Source organism: Rhinoderma darwinii, chromosome 11 (assembly GCF_050947455.1).
Source record: "Rhinoderma darwinii isolate aRhiDar2 chromosome 11, aRhiDar2.hap1, whole genome shotgun sequence".
NCBI lineage: Eukaryota > Metazoa > Chordata > Amphibia > Anura > Rhinodermatidae > Rhinoderma > Rhinoderma darwinii.
Window position 1 is genome coordinate 89,721,875 of NC_134697.1, and position 24,479 is coordinate 89,746,353.

At 44.3% G+C, this 24,479-nt stretch overlaps 2 protein-coding genes across 2 annotated transcripts in view; both read left to right on the forward strand.

Moving 5' to 3' along the window:
• LOC142663809 (uncharacterized) overlaps nt 1–24,479 on the forward strand; it is a 52,246-nt gene that overhangs the window by 24,128 nt on the left and 3,639 nt on the right. The window lies entirely within an intron of this gene.
• On the forward strand, nt 1,033–24,387 carry LOC142663787 (gastrula zinc finger protein XlCGF66.1-like). Its single transcript, XM_075842621.1, has 5 exons — nt 1,033–1,112; nt 15,307–15,410; nt 15,527–15,682; nt 18,625–18,748; nt 23,793–24,387. The coding sequence occupies exons 2-5, from the start codon at nt 15,333–15,335 to the stop codon at nt 23,798–23,800; spliced, it is 366 nt and encodes a 121-aa protein (XP_075698736.1). The 5' UTR covers nt 1,033–1,112; nt 15,307–15,332; the 3' UTR covers nt 23,801–24,387.

The window sequence follows — 24,479 nt, forward strand, 5'->3', positions numbered from 1 at the left end:
AAAGGTAACCCGAGGTCACTGTCCATATATGGACAGCGACGTCAGGGGCTCCTCCTTGAGCGGAATCTCCGGCCAGAGCATCGGCAACAATCAGGGATTCTGCTCCCGGAGTAGCCCCTGATATCAATGTCCATATATGGACAGTGACATCAGGGGTTCCCTCTAGGAGCGGAATCCCCGGCCTATGCTTTGGCTGGGGATTCCGCTCCTAGAGGGAATCCCAATGGCGTTATCTATAGGTGGGTAGCTGGGCATATGTGGGTCATTATACTGTATGGGGGCATCATAATGTATGGGGGCATTATACTGTATGGGGGAATTATGCTGTATGGGGCAGCTATGGGGGCATTATGTATGGGGGAAGCTATGGGACATTATGCTGTATGGGGGAATCTGCTGCATCGGTTGTCCCTCGTGATGCTTGAAAGTTGGGAGGCAGGTCAGTGTAGTATACAGTGTAGTGTGTGTGTGTGTGTGTACATAGAATATAGTGTAGTAGAGGTGTGTATATAGTGTAGTATGTATGTGTATATAGTGTAGTGTGCGTGTGTATATAGTGTAGAGGTGTGTGTGTGTGTGTGTGTGTGTATATATATATATATATAGTGTAGACGTGTGTTTATATAGTTCAGAGCTGTATGTGTATATAGCATACATTGTAGAGATGTGTGTATAATATAAAGATGTGTGTGTATATAGTATACAGTGTAGAGATGTGTGTGTGTATATGGTATATAGTGTAGAGCAGTGTATATTTAGTGTAGAGCAGTATGTGTATATATAGTATACGGTGTAGAGCGGGAGGCAGGATATACATGAAGTATATAGAGCGGGAGGCAGGATATACATGAAGTATACACATCTCTTTTATCGGATCGTGAGGACATTATCATATTATCTGGAGAGAACTACATGACACTCCTCCACAGCCCGGAGCCTGACTCCTCCCACACATGTGACTAATCACATGATCATGACCTCATCAAATGTCCTTTAGATTCTCCAACAGTACACCCTGAGACTGACACCTCCCACACGTGATTGATCACATGATCATTACATCATCAAAGGTCCTTTATCCCCGAGATCTTACATCTACTAATTAGCGAGTGGTATGTATTAGTGTGACTTGTAGTTATTATGTTTTTATATCTATTATATTGTGTGTATATATTATATATAGTGCAGTCGACTGCGCTATTGTTTCCGTCAAAAAAACGGAAACCATTTGCAATGGAAGCATTGCCATTGAAATCAATAATATTGCAAATGGAAGCTATAGTTTCTATTTTCTTTTCCGTTGATGGTTTCCCCTGATGGAAAGGTCTAACCGAACCTATGAACGGAGATCAACACTGATGTGAACGAAGCCTTAAACATGCGTCAAGTAAATCTCCCCGGTTGAATGTAGATCGTGATCAGGATGTATTCTTCTATAGACCAGATTAACGTAGTTTACATACAAGCACAAAGACCAAATGTGGCTCCCCCCTCACCTCGGGGCTCCTGTAGAGGTCAGCATGACTCCAGTACATACGTCTATAGAAATGGATGCACGGGACAAAGGAAATACAATCCTTCACGGCCTCCACTGTCATAATCCATGTCTCATATAACCCAGCAAGGTGTATATGATCCAGGAACTCGGACGCTCCTCGGGTCTCAGGGTTCAGGATTCTCGACCTTGAGAAACCTCAGAATTGTAGGTTGTTTCAAATTATTAACATTTCATATTCACGTCTGGTGCAGCTATGCTCGGGAACTTGTTGCACTTGTAGGAGATAGGGCCAGGCAATTAATCAAAAATAAACCGAAACCAAAATTCAGCATAATTAATTAACATCATTTTGCACATTTCAGTTTTTCCAATTTTCTTTTCCCCGGTTTCAACTGGATCTGCTTCCTCAGGGCACAGATACAGTGGAACCCAATGGTAGAGCAGGGAGCCGTATGGTGAATATGTATTTTATTTGGCACTATTGAGGCAGCTATGGGGGGCATTATACTGCGTGGGGGCAGCTATTGTGGAGCATTATATTTTGTGGAGGGCAGCTATGGGGGACTTTATACTGTGTGGAGGGCAGCTGTTGGGGTATTATACACTATGTGGAGGGCAGCTATGGGGGCAGTAATGGGGGTGTTATACTGTGTGGGGCAACTATGGGGGCATTATATTGTGTAGGGGAAGCTATGGGGGATTATACTGTGTGTAGGGCAGTTATAGGGGCATTATACTGTATGGAGTGCAGTTATAGGGGCATTATACTGCATGGAGGGCAGTTATAGGGGCATTATACTGCATGGAGTGCAGTTATAGGGGCATTATACTGCGTGGAGTGCAGTTATATTGGCATTATACTGCGTGGAGGCAGTTATAGGGGCATTATACTGCGTGGAGGCAGTTATAAGGGCTTTATACTGTGTGGAGGCAGTTATAAGGGCTTTATACTGTGTGGAGGGCACTTATATAGGCATTATACTGTGTGGGGATCACTATGAGGGCATTATACAGTGTGGGGAGCGCTATGAGGGCAATGTACTGTGTCGGGGTATATTTTATACAGTAGTACACAGCAGGCTCAGGATAAATATTAAATAAATGGCGTAGCATGAAAATTGGGGGCATAGTATGCAAAAGGGGTGTGGCCTAGTAGGTTGAGCCCTAGTAGGAGATATATTTGAGGAGTTAGGACATGTTAGAATTGTGTCCGGCAGCTTCCCCTTTATTGGCATGCAATTAGCCCTCCTCCTCTCACATGGCCAGGGGGAGGGGTGAGGGGTCTTGTTGGACCCTTTAAAATGGCAGATTAAGAAACACATCATCCCACCACAGGAGAGGCGACTACATTGCAGTTCTTTCCGACTTCAAGCCGACCTCCTCAGTGGGATCTCTCCCCGATCTATTTAGTAAGAGGTCTGGTGTTCTTTTAGTTGTTTCTTTTTATTTCTGTAGCTGTTTTGCTTACACGTGTGTCATTTTTATTACACCATCTTAGTAACCTTTTTAAGCACTGTATTTATGTGTATTAAATCTTGAAATTAATAAGTTCGTTCCTTGCTGCTCTAAACCTACCCAAAACCTCGAAGAGGAAAAGCGTGACCTGTTTAACGCTACTCGGATTGAGTGTGTGTTAGGGCTGGGCGATTATGATGAATTAAATATGTAACTTTGATTACGATGAAGGAAAGATTATTTAGACCACACCACTTTTTGCATGTCATGCCATTGAATGAATATATAGCCCCGAGCCTGCTGTATACTACTGTATGTAATATACCCCCTGCCTCGTAGTGCCCCCCACCGTATAATGCCTCATAGTGCCCCCCACCATATAATGCCTCGTAGTGCCCCAACGTATAATTCTTCATAGTGCCCCCCCACCGTATAATGCCTCGTAGTGCCCCCCACCCAACACGTATAATTCTTCATAGTGCCCACCACCGTATAATGCCTCATAGTGCCCCCCACCCAACACGTATAATTCTTCATAGTGCCCACCACCGTATAATGCCTCGTAGTGCTCCCCCACCGTATAATGCCTCATAGTGCCCCTCACACCGTATAATGCACCATAGTGCCCCTCACACCACATAATGCCACTATAGTGCCCCTCACACCGTATAATACCCCCATAGTGCCTAATAAAAATAACACAATACATACTCCCCTAACCCCGATGAGTGGAGAAGATCCCGCTGCTCCTCTGGTTTGCGTGGCCTGGCCGAGACCTGTACGATGACGTCACTGCCTCGCCGCTCACGGCTCGGCACAGACAGGTGCGAAGCAGTGCTGTCATTGTGCCTGTCTACGCTAAGCCATTAGCGGCTTGGTACATAAGCACGAGGCAGTGACACCGTTGTGCCTGTCTGCGATGAGCCGTGAGCGGCCATTGTTACATAGTGAATGGTAGAGCAGGTACCTTACAGTCCCCTGCTCTTCCATTGGATTCAACTGTATCTGCATCCTGAGGACGCAGATACAATTGAAACCGGGAAAAAACAAAATAAAATAAAAATTAATGTGCAAGATTACGTCGGTTATCTGCGCTGAATTTTGTTTTTCCGATTAATTGCCCATCCCTAGTGTGTGACGTGCTTTACCAGGAGTAGGCTCTTGTTGGCCTAATACGGCATGTGGTGGCAGCGTTTTTTGTGTGGACTGGTTTTGGGCTGCGCTTAACTCATTGTAAGCCTGATGTGATAGGCGCGTATGCAAGTGAGAGTGGAAAAGCAAAGTACCCCTTTACAGTAGCATCCAAGTCACGTGTACTGAGAGTAGTGATCGTGACCATATATTTTACTGTTTTTCAAAATATGTAAGGAATAATGAATAAAGTGTGAATATGGAATTTTAGGTGATATTTGTTGACATCTAGTACATTCCATGGCACGGAGAAAGAGCCGCTGCATGCCAGCCTTACATCACCAAGCACAATGCCAAGCGTCGGATAAAGTGTTGTGAAGAACCGCCACTGGACTCTGGAGCAGGGGAAACATGTTCTTTGGAGTGATGCTTCTCTACCTGGCGGTCTGATGGACGAGTCTGGGTTTGGCGACTGCCAGGAGAACGTTCCCTGCATTGTGCCAACTGTAGTTTGATGGAGGAGGGATAATACTATGAGGTTGTTTTTCTGGCGTCGACCCCTTCGTTCCAGTGGAGGAAATAATGCTTCACCGTACCAAGATATTTTGGACAATTGTAGCTGCCAACTTTGTGGAAACAGTTTGGGGAAGGTCCTTTTATGTTCCAGCATGACTGTGCTCCATGGATTTAGAATGGAAGGTCCTGTAGGTGTCCCAATGCTTTTGTCTATATAGTGTATTTCTCCTATAGTTTTATCCAATGTCTACAAAACTGCAATAGTTGTATTGACTAGTTGAGTCATTTTTATTTTTATTTTTTTAATTATTATTTTATTATAATTTTTGTTATTTACTTCTTGGACACCCCTTAAGCACGTGGACTAGTTGGCGCGTTCAGGACGGAGACCCATTTTTTAAATCTGACGTCTCCATTTATGTGGTAATAACTTGGGAATGCTTTTACCTATCCAAGCAATTCTGAGATTGTTTTCTTGTGACGCATTGTACTTTAAGTTAGTGGTAAAATTTGCTTGATACATTCAGTATTTTATTGTGAAAAGCACCAAAATTTAGCGAAAAAGTTCAAAAATTATCATTTTTCTAAATTTAAATGTATCTGCTTGTAAGACAGATAATTATACCACACAAAATAAATTTTAATTAACATCCCCCATATGTCTACTTTTAGATCGGCATTGTTTTTTATACACCCTTTTATTTTTCTAAGACGTTACAAGGCTTAGCAGAAATGTCTCACATCTTCAAGAAAGTTTCAAAAGGCTATTTTTCCAGGGACCCGTTCAGATGTGAAGTGGTTTTGAGGGGCCCATACAATGCAAACCCCAATAAATCACCTATTTTGAAAACTGCACCCCTCAAAGTTTTCAAATGGCATTTAGGAAGTTTATTAACACTTTAGGCGTTTCACAAGAAGAATTACAGCAAAGTAGGGATGAAATTTACAAATGTCATTGTTTTTTGCAGAAATTCCTTTTAAATCAGATTTTTTTTTTTCCGTAACAAAGAAGGTTTTACCAGAGAAATTGAACTCAATATTTATTGCCAAGATTCTTTAGTTTTTAGAAATGTCCCACATGTGACCCTAGTTTGATAATGGACTGAAGCACCGGCCACAGAAGCAAAGGAGCGCCTAGTGGATTTTGGGGCCTCCTTTTTATGAGAATATATTTTAGGCACCATGTCGGCTTTGAAGAGGTTGTGTGGGGCCAAAACAGTGGAAACACCCCAAAAAAAGACACCATTTGGCAAACTTCACCCCTCCAGGAGTTTATCAAGGGGTATAGTAGAATGAAGACGTGAAAATGAAAATCTATATTTTTTTCCAATAAAACTTAGAAATGTTAATTTTTACAAGGCATAAAGTATAAAAGAAAAACACCCTAACATTTCAGAAAGCAAATTTTCCCGATTACGGCAATACCCCATATGTGGTAATAAACTGCTGTTTGGACCCACGGCAGGGGTTCCATTTGCATTTTGTAGCACAGATTTTGCTGGAATGGATTTCGGTGCAATGTTGTGTTTGCAAAGCGCTGGAGGGACCAAAACAGAGCAAACCCTCCAAAAGTGACCCTATTTGGGATACTACAACCCTCAAGGAATTTATTATTTGCCTGGACATATGACAGGGCTCAGAAGTGAAGATCACCATGCGCATTTGAGGTCTATTTTGGTGATTTTCACAGCATTGGCCCACAGTTTCAGGGCTCTGAGGTCAAATAGTAAAACAAACCCCCAAGTAGTGACCCCTATTTTGGAAACTACACCCCTTAAGGAATTTTAAGGGGTGTAGTGAGCATTTTTGCCCCTACAGGTGTTTTTTCCATTAGTAATTAATGTGCAGCGGATTGTACAAAGTGAAAATTGCAATTTTCCGCTGATATGCCATTTTAGTGCAAAATATGTTGTGCCCAGATTAAACCACCAAAGACACACACCTCGTAATGCCATATATGTGGACGTAAACTGCTGTGCAAGCACACTATAGGGCTCAGAAGGGAGGCAGCACCATTTTGCTTGGCATTTGTTCTGTTTGGAATTTTACTGGTATTTTAGTTTATAATGTGGGGGCATATGTAATATGTGAGGAGTACATCAGGGTATATGTAAGCTGTGCGGAGAACATCAGGGTATATGTAATCTGTGAGGAGTACATCAGGATATAGGTAAGCTGTGAGGAGAACATCAGGGTATATGTAATATGTGAGGAGTACATCAGGGTATATGTAATATGTGAGGAGTACATCAGGGTATATGTAAGCTGTGTGGAGTACATCAGGGTATATGTAATATGTGAGGAGTACATCAGGGTATATGTAATCTGTGAGGAGTACATCAGGGTATATGTAATCTGTGAGGAGTACATCAGGGTATATGTAATCTGTGAGGAGTACATCAGGGTATATGTAATCTGTGAGGAGTACATCAGGGTATATGTAATCTGTGAGGAGTACATCAGGGTATATGTAATCTGGGCGGAGTACATCAGGGTATATGTAATCTGGGCGGAGTACATCAGGGTATATGTAATCTGGGCGGAGTACATCAGGGTATATGTAATCTGGGCGGAGTACATCAGGGTATATGTAATCTGGGCGGAGTACATCAGGGTATATGTAATCTGGGCGGAGTACATCAGGGTATATGTAATCTGGGCGGAGTACATCAGGGTATATGTAATCTGGGCGGAGTACATCAGGGTATATGTAATCTGGGCGGAGTACATCAGGTTATATGTAAGCTGTGAGGAGTACATCAGGGTATATGTAAGCTGTGAGGAGTACATCAGGGTATATGTAATATGTGGGGAGTACATCAGGGTATATTTAATATGTGAGTAGTACATCAGGGTATATGTAAACTGGGCGGAGTACATCAGGGTATATGTAATCTGGGCGGAGTACATCAGGGTATATGTAATATGTGAGGAGTACATCAGGGTATATGTAATATGTGAGGAGTACATCAGGGTATATGTAATATGGGAGGAGTACATCAGGGTATATGTAAGCTGTGAGGAGTACATCAGGGTATATGTAAGCTGTGAGGAGTACATCAGGATATGTATAATCTGTGAGGAGTACATCAGGATATGTATAATCTGTGAGGAGTACATCAGGGCATACGTAAGCTGTCAGGAGTACATCAGGGCATACGTAATATGTGAGGAGTACATCAGGGCATACGTAATATGAGAGGAGTACATCAGGGCATACGTAATATGAGAGGAGTACATCAGGGCATACGTAATATGTGAGGAGTACATCAGGGTATACGTAATCTGGGCAGAGTACATCAGGGTATATGTAATATGTGAGGAGTACATCAGGGTATATGTAAGCTGGGCGGAGTACATCAGGGTATATGTAATATGTGAGGAGTACATCAGGGTATACAGTGGAGGAAATAAGTATTTGATCCCTTGCTGATTTTGTAAGTTTGCCCACTGTCAAAGTCATGAACAGTCTAGAATTTTTAGGCTAGGTTAATTTTACCAGTGAGAGATAGATTATATAAAAAAAAATAAAGAAAATCACATTGTGAAAATTATATATATTTATTTGCATTGTGCACAGAGAAATAAGTATTTGATCCCCTACCAACCATTAAGGCTATGTTCACACGGGGTATTTTGCCGAGTTTTTTGACGCGGAAACCGCGTCGCAAAGCTCGGCAGAAACGGCCCGAGAACGCCTCCCATTGATTTCAATGGGAGGCGTCGGCGTCTTTTTCCCGTGAGCAGTAAAACTGCCTCGCGGGAAAAAGAAGCGACATGCCCTATCTTCGGGCGCTTCCGCCTCTGACCTCCCATTGACTTCAATGGGAGGCAGGAGAAAGCGTACTTCTCGCTGTTTTATGCCTGCGGTGCGACGCGAAAATCGGCGTGCAGGGAGAGGAATATCTGCCTCAAAGTTCCAAACGGAATTTTGAGGCAGATATTCCTCCCCCAAAATACTCCGTGTGAATCGAACCTAAGAGTTCAGCCTCCTCCAGACCAGTTACACGCTCCAAATCAACTCGGTGCCTGCATTAAAGACAGCTGTCTTAAATGGTCACCTGTATAAAAGACTCCTGTCCACAGACTCAATTAATCAGTCTGACTCTAACCTCTACAACATGGGCAAGACCAAAGAGCTTCCTAAGGATGTCAGGGACAAGATCATAGACCTGCACAAGGCTGGAATGGGCTACAAAACCATAAGTAAGACGCTGGGTGAGAAGGAGACAACTGTTGGTGCAATAGTAAGAAAATGGAAGACATACAAAATGACTGTCAATCGACATCGATCTGGGGCTCCATGCAAAATCTCACCTCGTGAGGTATCCATGATCCTGAGGAAGGTGAGAGCTCAGCCGAAAACTACATGGGGGGAACTTGTTAATGATCTCAAGGCAGCTGGGACCACAGTCACCAAGAAAACCATTGGTAACACATTACGCCGTAATGGATTAAAATCCTGCAGTGCCCACAAGGTCCCCCTGCTCAAGAAGGCACATGTACAGGCCCGTCTGAAGTTTGCATATGAACATCTGGATGATTCTGAGAGTGATTGGGAGAAGGTGCTGTGGTCAGATGACACTAAAATTGAGCTCTTTGGCATTAACTCAACTCGCCGTGTTTGAAGGAAGAGAAATGCTGCCTATGACCCAAAGAACACCGTCCCCACTGTCAAGCATGGAGGTGGAAACATTATGTTTTGGGGGTGTTTCTCTGCTAAGGGCACAGGACTACTTCACCGCATCAATGGGAGAATGGATGGAGCCATGTACCGTCAAATCCTGAGTGACAACCTCCTTCCCTCCACCAGAACATTAAAATTGGCTCGTGGCTGGGTCTTCCAGCACGACAATAACCCAAAACATACAGCCAAGGCAACAAAGGAGTGGCTCAAAAAGAAGCACATTAAGGTCATGGAGTGGCCTAGCCAGTCTCCAGACCTTAATCCCATCGAAAACTTATGGAGGGAGCTGAAGATCCGAGTTGCCAAGCGACAGCCTCGAAATCTTAATGATTTACAGATGATCTGGAAAGAGGAGTGGGCCAAAATTCCATCTAACATGTGTGCAAACCTCATCATTAACTACAAAAAACGTCTGACTGCTGTGCTTGCAAACAAGGGTTTTGCCACCAAGTATTAAGTCTTGTTTGCGAAAGGGATCAAATACTTATTTCTCTGTGCACAATGCAAATAAATATATATAATTTTGACAATGTGATTTTCTTTTTTTTTTTTAAATATAATCTATCTCTCACTGGTAAAATTAACCTAGCCTAAAAATTCTAGACTGTTCATGTCTTTGACAGTGGGCAAACTTACAAAATCAGCAAGGGATCAAATACTTATTTCCTTCACTGTATGTAATATGTGAGGAGTACATCAAGGTATATGTAATATGTGAGTAGTACATCAGGGTATATGTAAACTGTGAGGAGTACATCAGGGTATATGTAATTTGTGAGGAGTACATCAGGGTATATGTAATTTGTGAGGAGTACATCAGGGTATATGTAAACTGTGAGGAGTACATCAGGGTATATGTAATATGTGAGGAGTACATCAGGGTATATGTAATCTGTGCTGAGTACATCAGGGTATATGTAAGCTGTGAGGAGTACATCAGGGTATATGTAATATGTGAGTAGTACATCAGGGTATATGTAAGCTGGGCAGAGTACATCAGGGTATATGTAATGTGGGCGGAGTACATCAGGGTATATGTAATCTGGGCGGAGTACATCAGGGTATATGTAATATGTGAGGAGTACATCAGGGTATATGTAATATGCGAGGAGTACATCAGGGTATATGTAATATGTGAGGAGTACATCAGGGTATATGTAATATGTGAGGAGTACATCAGGGTATATGTAATCTGGGAGGAATACATCAGGGTATATGTAATATGTGAGTAGTACATCAGGGTATATGTAAGCTGGGCGGAGTACATCAGGGTATATGTAATGTGGGCGGAGTACATCAGGGTATATGTAATGTGGGCGGAGTACATCAGGGTATATGTAATATGTGAGGAGAACATCAGGGTATATGTAATATGTGAGGAGTACATCAGGGTATATGTAATGTGGGCGGAGTACATCAGGGTATATGTAATATGTGAGGAGAACATCAGGGTATATGTAATATGTGAGGAGTACATCAGGGTATATGTAATCTGGGCGGAGTACATCAGGGCATATGTAAACTGTGAGGAGTACATCAGGGTATATGTAATCTCCGCGGAGTACATCAGGGCATAATAAGAGGGTATAATAATGCGGTAAATAAATAATATTTCAGAGATATGTGCCCAGTGTCGCACTGATAAATGGTGCCCAATCTAATTTGCTTTTGGACACTGCACATTTTGTGTCACCATATTCTAGGAGCCAGAACTTTTTTTATTTTTCAGTCAAAAAAGCTGTGTAAGGGCTTGTTTATTGCGGGACGGGTTGTAGTTTTTATTGGTACTATTTTGGTGTACATGTGACTTTATGATCATGGGACTTTTTACTTTTTATGTTTTGGGAGTGGTGCTGATTAAAAAACAATGCCATAATCGTTATATATTTTTTATTTATTTTTTTGCGGCGTTCACTGTCTGGGAAAAATAACATTATAGTTTTATAGATTGGGTCGTTATGTACGCGGCGATACCAAATATGTGTACTTTTTTTTTTAACGTTTTAATTTTTTTCTTATAATAAAAGACTTATAGGAAAAAAGGCAGTGTTTATCCCACTAGGGGACTCGAGGGCCTGCACCTCTTATATTTACTCTAATGCATTGCACTACCCACGTAGTGCAATGCATTAGAGCTGTCAGTCTTTCACTGACAGCAAGCCTATTAGGTCCCATCTATGGGCGGGGCCTAATAGGCTATCGTACGTGGCAGACCAGGAGGCCATTGTTAGGTCTCCGGTTGCCATAGCAATGATCGGCATTCTCTTGATCACATCGTGTTGATGCCGATTGCTACAAACCACTAAGATGCCGCGATCGCTTTTGATCGCAGCATCTAAGGAGTTATTGGCAGAGAACGGAGCTAGCTCCATTCCCTGCCATTACAGCATGGTGTCAGCTATAACATACAGCTAACACCAGCGGCTGATGTTGCAGGCTCAGCTTCTGAACCTGCACCATCTTGTTATTGTGGCCGGATGCCTTTAGGCCCCGCCTCTGGGTGGGACCTAGCAGGCTTCCATACTTGGCAGACATGAGGCCATTATTAGGCCTCCGGTCTACCGGAGCTGTCATCTGAACCCCGCAATTTAATTGCAGGGTTCCGATCTGCTTGTAAACACCGTAGATGCAGCGCTTTCTTTTTAGCGCTGCATCTAAGGGGTTAATCGGCCAGATCGGAGGCTAGCTCTGGTCCTGGCCTGGAAGCAGTGATAGCGTTAAGCTATCACTGCTTTAAAACTGTGTCTGCACTCACACAGTACCCTGTTAACAGTGGCAAATTAAGTGTACCATGGGCCGTGGGCTGTTGACACAACTTGGGCCCCCTCCTTCCCCCCCCCCTACACTGATTCCATTCTCCCCCCTCCCCAGCCTGCTGACACTGTACCAGTCAGTGCCACTGACCTGACGGATACAGGTTTTTGCACTAGATACAGCTGCTCTGTATTCAGGATATAAAGCAGCTGTATCTCAAAAAGTAACAATTTTTAATAAAAAGAATTTAGAAAGTTGCACCAGACACTGATACACTCTTTTATTAAAGAAAAAGTAATAAATAATAACAATAATAATAAGAAAAAAAATTGTAACACCTCTCTTTAAAGTGTAACTAAACTTTTAAAAAACTTTTGACATGTCATACTGATATGCACAAAAATTACAAATAGGGAAGAGGGGGGGGGGGGAGGTAATTCTCCAGATCACCATTAGTTGCGTCCGAGAACAGACTGCGCCCGGATTCCCGCACGGCCAGCGGCGAATAACAGGGAAAAAGTAGAGCCAAGATCCAGCGCTGAGTGTGAGTAAAAAGGAACTCCTTTCCAATTTTATTGATATAACAAAAATAAAATGAACTATATAGGAATAGTTCTGTAGTATAGCAGAGTACAAGGATGAGAGATGGGTGAAGGATCAGAATAAACCCCGTTGAATTGTGCCTATGCGTTTCTGACACGTCTTGTGTCCTTATTCATGGCATGCATGGCATACTGATATGTCAGAATTTTTAATCGGTGGGGGGTCCGAGCACTGATCGCTAAAGTGAAGCGGCAGAAGCGCACAATTGAAATTTGCGCCACTGATCAGCATTCCTAGGAGTGGTGTACGTCCGTACACCACTTGCTCGGCTTTCCGAGAAAAGCAGATCAGAAAGGAAGCGGCACAGCGGCTCCCTGAGTGCTTCTGCGACTTTGTTTTAGCGATCTATGGGGGTCTCAGTGCTCGGACCCCCACCAATCAAAACTTCTGACATTTTACTATGACCTGTCAGAAGGGGTTTTCCCATGAGGGAAATTTAAGACTTATCCTGTGGATCCTGTCAGATAGATGGGAGTGCCACCTCTGGGACCCGCACCTACAGTATCTCTAGAACCAGGCCCCCTAAACCCTGTTCTACCACTTTCTGCTGTTGCTGCCTCCTGGCCACTTCCTGACTTCATGGACTTTCCGCAACTTTCATTCAGTTCTTTGGGACTTACGGAAACCGTGTAGCTCAGCAAGCTACGCTGTTTTCATAAGGCCTCATGCACACGAAAGTGCTTTTGCGCCTGCAATTCCCCCGAAAATCTACGGGAGAATAGCGGCCCCATTCATTTCTATGGGGCCATGCACACGACCGTAGTTTTTACAGTCCTTGCATGGCCTGGGAGCCCGCACCGCAGAAAGAACGGACATGTCTTATTACGGCGGTCCGGGCTCATTGAAATTAATGGACACGGCCATGTGCATGGCCCGCGATTTGCGGGCGGCTTGCGGCTGACAGCCCGCTACCGGCCGACCCGAAAATCATGGCCGTGCACATGGCTACAGTCGTGTACATGAGGCCTAACTCCCGACCATGTAATCCGGATGGGGCCGGGAGGCAGCGAAAGCAGAAACAGGTAGTAAGGGGATTAGGGGGTCCCGTTCTAGAGATAGGTGCCGGTCCCAGAGGTGGGACCTACATCTAGCTGACATTTATGACAAAACCTGCAGATATGTCATACATTTCTCTCATGGGAAAACTGAGGGCTGTATGGGGGAGATTATATTACAAGCGGAGGTCAGGTTGTCTGACTGACTGCTGGGGGCTCTAAGTGTCTGATTCTGACGTCTCTGGGGGGAGATTGCCCCCCCCATAGAGCCCTAAGCAGTTAGTCGCTCAGACCCACTTATAGAGCCCCCAACAGTCAGTCACACAATCTGACCTCCCCTTGCAATATATTAGTAACTACATAGAGCCCTCAGTATTTCAGTATTTATTATACAGCAGGGGGGGGGGGGGGGTTGAGCATCTAACTGACTGCTGAGTGTCTATGGGGGGAAATTATTATCCCCATAGAGCCCTTTGCAGTGATTTAGATGCTCTACCACCCCCCCCCCCTGTGTAATTAATCCCCCCTTAGCGTCTGACGTCAGTCAATTGTTGATTGGGGCAAGAGGCGAATAGCAGACTAACCTTCCTCATCGCTCGACCACCGTCCTGGTCTTCTGCTCCTCACTGGCGGTACGTGCAGCGTCAAAGATGGGCATGTTCTACCACGACTAGCAGACGCACGTCTGCTAGTCCTATCCAGCCCCCGCTATTGCTGTCCCTCCCCCTCCTCCCCATCAACAGCAGCGCCGGCAGCTCTATTCCATCCCAGTCCGCCCCTCCCTCCCTATCAGCGGCGGCCATTAGCGGCGCTAGCACGCTGCATAGCATGAAACTCTGAAGTGATTTTTAAAATTATGTGCTGTTCGGGCGGACATGGGCCCCCTGGGAACCTTGGGCCCCGAGCGGCTGCCCGAACCGCCCATATGATAATTCGCTACTGCCTGTTAATGCTCTGACGTAATAGTCCATCAGTTTGTGTTAACAGGACCATGCCAGTGACGGACTATTACGTCACATAGCGTTAAGGGATTAAATTGCTGGAGTCCATTATAGTGACTCATTTCCTAAAGGCCCTTTTACACTGGCCAATTATTGGGCAAACAAGTGTTCATATAAACGCTCGTTCTTGATCTTTGCCCTGTGTAAACAGAGCAACGATTAGCAGATGAACATTCATCGGGTGGTCATATAGTTTATGCTGCAATAAATAAACAGGGAGACGTGCTGCCAACATGTTAGAATGCATGGGGATGAATTATTGGAGTAATGATCGCTCCTCCCCATACATTACTGATCATAGATTCTTGTGAAAGAAGCAAACGAGCGCCAATCAATGAGCTGCCTATTTGATCAGCGCTCGTTTTCACAGCCCATATCAGGCCATTTAATATGGCCATAAGTTTTGTTCTATCTGGCAGAGGTATTACGGCATTGTCAGGTTATTTGTGCAATGTATTGCAGGACATTATGTGGGATGTCACATACTGTATAAGGAGTGTTCTCAAAAAGTCACTCACCGCTTATCGTTCAAACCTGGTGTATATATCCTTTAGTATGTGTTTTCATTTACAACTCCCAGTTAGTGGGATATTATCATTTCTATAGGATGTTCATCCCAAGTGTTATTCCAATCGCTCTCCCTTTCCACTTTGGATCCGTAAATAGATCTTTTTCTGACTGACCAACTAAGGATGGACAAGGACAGAAATGGGATGACTGAGAGAATATTAAACCTCACCCTAGAGATCATCTACCTGCTGACTGGAGAGGTGAGGGATTCTGGGAATTATATCCCATGTCATGACTTGTATCTTAATACATCAAGCACATGACGGGAGAGCTGACGGGAATGTATAAAGTGACATCAATGTCTCTCCATGTACAGGATTACATAGTAGTGAAGAAGAGACCTGAAGAGGGTGAAGGACGGAGCAGGAACCAGGTTCCTATCACGATGTCTCTACCTCAATCACTAATACATAAGAGAGATCAGGAGATCCTGGACCTGACCAACAAGATCACTGAGCTGCTGACTGGAGAGGTGAGGACTGCTGGGAATACCGGGAGGGAGGGGTGTGGATGATGACTACAACCTTGTGTGTGTATGATGACTATAACCTTGTGTGTGGATGATGACTATAACCTTGTGTGTGGATGATGACTATAACCTTGTGTGTGGCTGATGACTGTAACCTTGTGTGTGGATGATGACTGTAACCTTGTGTGTGGATGATGACTGTAACCTTGTGTGTGGATGAGGACTGTAACCTTGTGTGTGGATGAGGACTGTAACCTTGTGTGTGGATGAGGACTATAACCTTGTGTGTGGATGAGGACTATAACCTTGTGTGTGGATGAGGACTATAACCTTGTGTGTGGATGAGGACTATAACCTTGTGTGTGGATGAGGACTATAACCTTGTGTGTGGATGACGAATATAACCTTGTGTGTGGATGACGACTATAACCTTGTGTGTGGATGATGATGGCTATAACCTTGTGTGTGGATGACGACTATAACCTTGTGTGTGGATGACGACTATAACCTTGCGTGTGGATGACGACTATAACCTTGCGTGTGGATGACGACTATAACCTTGCGTGTGGATGACGACTATAACCTTGTGTGTGGATGACGACTATAACCTTGTGTGTGGATGACGCCTATAGCTGTCACGATCTGTGGGTATGTGGACCCACTGGGCCGTACCAACGTAGCGGTATAGCAGCTGGTCAAACAGTGTACCAAATCAATATCTATATAGTCCAAGCACAGGGGTACCTGTAGCAGTTCAGACAGTAGTAACGGTTCGGCTCAGATGGGACTTTGGCAGCAGACGCCAGACGTGGTGTAACACAGCAGGCGTGACCGGTGGCACAACACGACTCCAACTTTCTAAGGCACAGGAACAACGGTAGCATAAGATACAGGTAGTAGGTACGGGAACACTGGGAACAGGATAACACTAAGGGACCATTTGCATGACTAACACGGGTAAACACAACAACACTCAGGCAATGAATGAAAGGGCAGAGCCCTTTTTATAGTCCAGGGTGATCATGGGCTAATTACAGATTTTTTTAATTTGTACTGGCCCTTGCAGGTCGGGCGCAAGCGCACCCTATGGGAACTAGTTCAGCGATGCGTAAGTGAGTGCCGGTGTCCCTCAGGAGTGAGATGCCGCCTGGTACTCACTTGTCCATGGCCGCGGCCATCGTGGGGCAGGTAAGCACGACGGTCCGCGGCTGTGGACATTACAATAGCCTTGCACATAAAGGGAACGAGGCGGCACATGATTTACAGAGGGGTGACCTGACTCCATTAAAGGGAACCTGTCACTAGATTTTAGGGCACTAAACCACCATCAAGCTATACTATAGCGTCCTAAACATGACCCTCTCAAAACTGTCTGTTTTAACCTTTTGGCTAAAAAGAAGTACGAATAAAACTCCTACCAGAGAAGAGTCCTGAGATGTCGGGTGTTTTTGCCCCCGGCTTCATGTGAGCATTGAGCATGTGCAGGAAGCCATTGGACTCCTCTCAGTAATCTATGGTAATTTACATACAGAGCATGCTGTATTATAACTTCTTTTTAGTCAAAATGTTAAGACCTACAGTTTTGAAAGGGGCATGTTTAGGATGCTAAAACCTAGTGACGGGTTCCCTTAGACCCCTTCCCGACATCTGCCTTATATAAACGACAAATCCCCACAAGCGACACGATCGCTGGGTGCCAATAGTTGGCATGGCATCCTGTGGCCTGATGAAGGCCCCCAAGTCTGCCATACTTGCACTCCTATGAAGCCCTGCTGTACCCAGCATTGGTGCCATTAAAAAAAAACCACAACGTGTCCTGAGAAAAACAAGCTGCTCGGAACGCAGTAATAGAAAATCTAAAAAAAAAACTGCGTTTTTAAAAATAGCTGCGCCCTGATGGGGCTAAATTTCTGTAATCTAGTAATAATGCTGTAGTTTTGGAATGCAGTTTTCGGCCGAACGAACTACCACTATTAGATCTTATTCGCAACTAAGTATATTGACAATAATAATAATCTACTGATGAGAAAAGTGAACGGTAAGGCATCATGCACACGACCGTTTCCGCTTTGCAGACCGTAAACGCGGATCCTAGTGGCTTCTGTGTTGTCTACTTTGAGTCTGCAAAAAAAAAAAAACGGAGTGGGTCAGACGGACTGCAATTACTGTCAAGAACATGGCATGTTCTATCACTTTGTAGAACGGACACAGGGACCCACACAGAAAGCATATGTGTGCGTGGCCCTGTAGAAATTAATGGTTCAATGTGCTATCCGCAAAAAAAACTGATAGGGCACTAACGCCTCATGCACACGACCATGTGTGCCGTCCGAGTCTCGTCAGTGATCTGCGGAAAGATAGGACATGTTCTATCGCTCCTCGGATCGGAGACTCGGACCATTTTTCACGGACCCGATTCACCCGCTAAAGTTAAAGGGGCCGTGAAGACTATCGGGTGCGACACGGATGCCGTCAAAAACGGCCCGAGTGGCATAACGGCCGTGTGCATGAGGCATTAAGAAAACAACGGTCATATGCATGAACCCTAAAGCTGTAAACGTACTTTAGCTTGATGTATCTAAACGAAAAGGTAAAAATATGCCATTATCAATAAATGTGGGCCACTATGTGCAACGTGAACATAGAATAATATTTTTAATCAAATAGAAAAACATTTAACTGTAATTACGATATCAAATAATAGGAAAAATCACCCATGGATGAAATTGTGCTGTCATATAATGCTAGGAAGTTCTTCTGCCTATAATTAAAGCGCTAAGATTGCTTATATTTTAGTAACTTTGTAGACTAGTAATATATACGAGGTATAATAAAATAGTAGTGTGGAAGAAACCACTTAATTACGGGCTGTCGTCATAACCAGGAATGTGATATTTACATTACGGAAGATCGGATGGTTCAAAAATTCTGTTTGTGTGTATCAGGTTCCTATAAGGTGTCAGGATGTGACTCTCTATTTCTCCATGGAGGAGTGGGAGTATATAGAAGGACACAAGGATCAGTATGGGGACATCGTGATGGAGAACCCCCTGACTCCCATATCACCAGGTAAGAGAGACCTTGCTTGTCCTTTTAAAGGGCTTTTCCAATTTTAGGTTCATAATGCATGATCACTATATAACTCAATTTACCCAACTTTCTAATATACTTTGGACCTCTTTAATTAATGTGATAACACCACTTTAGTGATGATTAAGTTGCAAATTTAGTCGCTTTTACAAAAAGGTGGAAGGGCCATCATGGGCCAACAGATTTATTAACTTTTCTGCCAGAAAGTCGCGAACATTCTAGCAAAAATTTATGGCAGCACGGAGCTGCCGTCAATTTTAAAGTAAGGCACACGGACAGCACAAGATGTAATGTGCGCCTCTTAATAAATTGCTCACATCTTACTGCTACAGGCTCCTGACTAAGACTGATGTATGAAACGTAGGCAACGCTCTGGGCGTTCTCCCCTGGAGGGAGCCCCTGTTTGGACAGTGCCGTCTGGGGCCCCCTCTAGGAACAAAATCCCTGGCCAGATCGTTGTCGGCGGGAGCCCTAATTGCATCTACGAGGGTGGGGTGTGGCATGGCGCTGTCTACATGGGCACTTTGGCGCTATATGGGCGCTATCTTTGTGGACACTGTGGTGCTATCTTTGTGAATGCCGGCGCTATCTTTGTGGACGCTGGCGCTATCTTTGTGGACGCTGGCGCTATCTTTGTAGATGCTGGAGCTATCTTTGTGGACACTGACACGCTATTTTTGTGGACACTGTGACGCTATCTTTGCTGACACTGACGCTATCTTTGTGGACACTGTGACGCTATCTTTGTGGATACTGTGACGCTATCTTTTTGGACACTGACGCTATCTTTGTGGACACTGACACTACCTTTGTGGACACTGTGACGCTACCTTTGTGGACACTGTGACGCTACCTTTGTGGACACTGTGACGCTACCTTTGTGGACACTGTGACGCTACCTTTGTGGACACTGTGACGCTACCTTTGTGGACACTGTGACGCTACCTTTGTGGACACTGTGACGCTACCTTTGTGGACACTGTGATGCTATCTTGGTGGACACTGTGGCACTTTGTATGTGTGTCACTATTTACAGGCACTGGACTTATCTATGTGGGCACTATATAAGTGGGCACTGTGGTGTCTTCAGATGTTGGAACAGAAAATCCCTGATGAATGAAATGCATCAGTTTTTTTAACGGCCTTGAAAAACTGATGACAAATGGCTGTTAAAAACGGTCAGATGGCTGGGAAATGGATGAAAATTTGGAGACACTCTAAGGCTGCATTCACATGACCGTGAAAAACGGCCGTGCGGCGGCTGTTTTTGTAACGGCCGCCACACAGCTGTTTTCAGAACAATAAAGTTCTATGGGTGTATTCACATTTCCTATTTTTGGCCGTTTTGATGGCCACACGACTCCCATAGAAGTCAATGGATCCGTTTTTAGCGGCCGTTTTTTAGGATTCAATCTTTGTAATGGCCGGTAAAAACTGATGCTGGTCGGGGTTTCCCCGCACACAGTGCTACTTTGAGTGGTGACCCCAGGAAGCCCTTGAAATTACTATCCATATATGGACAGTGATGTCAGACTTTCAACTGTGAAGTCTACGGCCAGAGCATCGCGAAGACTGCTGGCCGGGGACTCCTGTCTCCCTTTGACCCCCCCTGTAGATAGCACCACCCTGTAGATAGCGGCACCTCCCCCCCAACATAGATGGCATACTCACCCAGATAGCTCCGCTGTAGGTCCTTGTAGGAGCAGAATCCCCGGCCGACGCTCTGGCCAGGGGATTCCGCAACTGCAGAAGCCCCTGGCGTTACTGCCCATATATGGACAGTGACGTCAGTGGCTACCTCTGGAATCCCCTGCCAGTGCGGAATCCCCAGCCGACGCTCTGGCAAGGGGATTCCGCTACTAGAAAAGCCCCTGGTGTCACTGTCCATATATGGTCAGAGACATCAGGGGCTCCCTCTAGGATTGAAATCCCCGGCCGGAGGGATTCCGCTTCTACAGGGAACTACAGTAGCGCCATTTACAGGGGGAAAGTGCCATTTGCAGGGGGGGTGCTATCTACATGTGGGGGGGCTATCTACATGGGGAGATGTCATTTACGGGGGGTGGTGCTATCTAAAGTGGGGGTGGGACAATCTACAGTGGGGGGTTGCTAGCTACTTTGGGGGGTGGTTCTAGCTACAGTGGGGGGGGGGTGCCATCTACAGATTCAATGTTCTTTCTCCAATCCAAATAGGGCTGTTTATTAGTAAATACAACAACTAGGGTAACCGTATTATTTTACTTATTGCTATACGATCTGCCATGAAAAATGGTAGTGCATTCCTTATCTTTAGTTTTATTTCTTATGCTGTAGATGACCGGAATCACATTGAGTTTCATATTGCTTAATATGGAAACATTAATTCCGAGATGCCTAAATGATACAGCAGTTCCTAATACCCTCATTCCCAAGTAACCGCCACACTGATCAGTGGGCAAAAGAACCATTTTTTGCCAATTGATTTCAAGCCCTGACATTCTCCCAAACCTATTTTGGTCCCAAAATACGCTCAGTTTTGTCACTTACAAAATTGTATTTCCTCATATAGTTCTGTAGCTGTTCGAGAGGTCTCGACATTTTCTAATGGTATATATGGATTCTGATTCCTGTACTTGTTTTTTTTTTTTTTTCATCATCTTCCCCACACTGAAACTATTTCCTCATCTCTGATATGTCCCTTCATCAACTCTCTTGCAAACCTCTTTAGTGTATCCCAAACAGAGGCCGTATTAGAATTTTTACTATCATGCTCTGTTATGAATGTTAACCAATGAGGGTTAAGCTTAAAACCTGGGGCTATTTGAGGAGGGGCCATCGATCTAATTACAAACATCAGAGGTGAGGCGTCCGATATGGATTTAGGTTCAGGTGTGATCTTTTGAATCAAGGAAAAATATTTTACCAATTCAAGAACCATATCCAGTGGCGTAACTACCGCTGTAACAGCCATAGCAGCTGCTACCGGGCCCGCCCCCCCCCCATGGCCGGGGGCTCCACTAGGGGATACGTGTGTGGTTGCTGGGACCCCCACGATAAGGAGAATGGGGGACCGAAAGTCCTCCGAAGTTCTCCATGAGAAACCTCAGACTTTTGGGGTCTGTATCGGCAGCTCCGTAGAAATGAATGGAGCACCGGTCGCGCTTGTGCGCATGCGTGACCGGCGCTCCTTTCATTTTTATTGAGCTGCTGGACGCAGACCCAGGTAGTCCCAGCGATCACACATGTATCCCCTATCCTGTGGATAGGGGATACATGTATTTTGTGGGACAGACCATAGGCTACAGGCTATTTTTTTTTGGGGGGGGGGTTGGGGCTGTATGGCGTTATCTACAGGACGGGCTGTATGGTGCTGTATACAGGGGGGCTGTATGTTGCTATATACAGGGGGGCTGTATGTTGCTATATACAGGGGGCTGTATGTCGCTATATACAGGGGGGCTGTATGTTGCTATATACAGGGGAGCTGTATGTTGCTATATACAGGGTGGGCTGTTTGTTGCTATATACAGGGTGGGCTGTTTGTTGCTATATACAGGGGGGGCTGTTTGTTGCTATATACAGGGGGGGCTGTATGTTGCTATGTACAGGGGGGGCTGTATGTTGCTATATACAGGGGAGCTGTATGTTGCTATATACAGGGTGGGCTGTTTTTTGCTATATACAGGGGGGGCTGTTTGTTGCTAAATACAGGGGGGCTGTTTGTTGCTATATACAGGGGGGCTGTTTGTTGCTATATACAGGGGGGCTGTTTGTTGCTATATACAGGGGGGCTGTTTGTTGCTATATACAGGGGGGCTGTATGTAGCTATATACAGGGAGGGGGCTGTATGTTGCTATATACAGGGGGCTGTGTGTGGCGCTATCTACAGGGGGACTGTATGGTGCTATATACAGGGTGCTGTGTATGGCACTATCTACAGGGGGCTGTATGGTGCTATATACAGGGGGAGCTGTGTGGTGGAATCTACAGGGAGGCACTATCTACAAGGGGGGGTTGTGTGGCACCCAGGGGAGGGGGGCCCCAGTCAAAAGTTTGCTATGGGGCCCAGTCTTTCCTAGTTACGCCCCTGACCATATCTATCCTTGATAATATATTACTTGTCTAATTGAAGCAAAAATATTATTTCCCATTCAGTTTAATGGACCTCCAGGGATCCACCCTCCCGATTACCTAGTTCAGTTAGGACGGACAGTGAAAATAGGGGGGGGGGGTGAATGTAAAGAATTGCAAGAACTAATCTTTGGTATCCTAATTGGAGAGCCACAAAGATATATATATATCTCCCCAATTTATCCACCCTTATTAGAAGAATTTTACGCTGCACCGATCTGTGTATTAACACGCTTACTACCCTAGAATAGTTCAAGAAACACTGTATGTATTTTCGTTCCAAACCATCTTAGCACTTTCTTTTTTTTGCTTTAAGTGAGTTTCTAATTGACACCCTATACAAGGCATATGATTTTTAATCAACTGGAAAACTGCCACCTTCTTCAATCTCTCCGCCAAACCTTTAATGTTCCAACAGACAACCCGTGTCATCACCGTGTATCATATCTGAGAAGGGGGGAGAGGACGAAGGAGAGAATAAAAGGGGAAAACCCTAAATCCAGCCCTATTACCACACCCCCACCCTCCCGAACTCCCTCCACTTTCATGGCTTTTACCTCCTACATGTACTTGCATGAAGACTACAGGACCTCTGTTCATTACTTCTTAGCCAGCCCACCTCCACCCAATCCTCCCTATTTCTCCATATAGCTTGTTGTTTTTATTATTAAATAATGTCCAACCACTTGGTCACCTCCTTCGGATCTGTGAAAAAGATAAAATTGTCTTGGTAGATTATTCATAGCTTGGCTGGAAATGGCATCATATATTTGATATTCTTCTCCCTCAGATGTTTTTTTTTTTTACATGTATAAATTTTGCTCTGACTGTTTTGGATTTCTTTAAATAATCATATGGTACGTTGTGAAAATACCACCGAGCGCAAATTCCACTTCTTACATTTACATGCAGATATCTAACGTTTTGAAGATTTTGTGAAGAGACCAAAACTCTGCAAACATAAAGAAAAGATCATGTATCACAGTCCTGAGTTTGCTGTGAAGCTGTACACGGGGGAAGAGATGACCGTAGTAGACAATGATAGACGGTAATAGTTTTTCCTGCGGTTACTTGCACCTTCCCCTCCATATCACAGATAAAGCTTCTCATCCTGCTCCCCAAAAGCGAAGCTAAAATTCTAAGCTTTCAGAATTTACTACAACCAAAGCTCTTATATCCAAGGATTGTTTGCTGTACTCGGTTTAATTGAAATATTGCTCCAATTATGGAATGTATAATGGTAGAAAGAGAGAACTTAATTACATGGGTTGAAAATAGGATTTTGATGTTTGTCGTTGTATGGAAAGCTTTATGTAGGAACTTTTTAAAATAGCTATTTTATTGTTTTGTGCAAAAAATAAAAAAACTTGTTTTTATATCCAATAGATGAATTCATTAAAAACCTGGCGGGAAATCTCCTTTTATCATCTTCAGATTATGAAGTAAAATATAACAATATCACAAAGCACAAATGTGGAGAACTTTCAACAACGTTTCCTACCACAAATGTACCCTCAGTCTTTCACAGCGGATCCATTTACTGATCCGACTAACCACAAAGAACCGTCATCTGGTCAATCGCAGATTGCTAAACAGAGT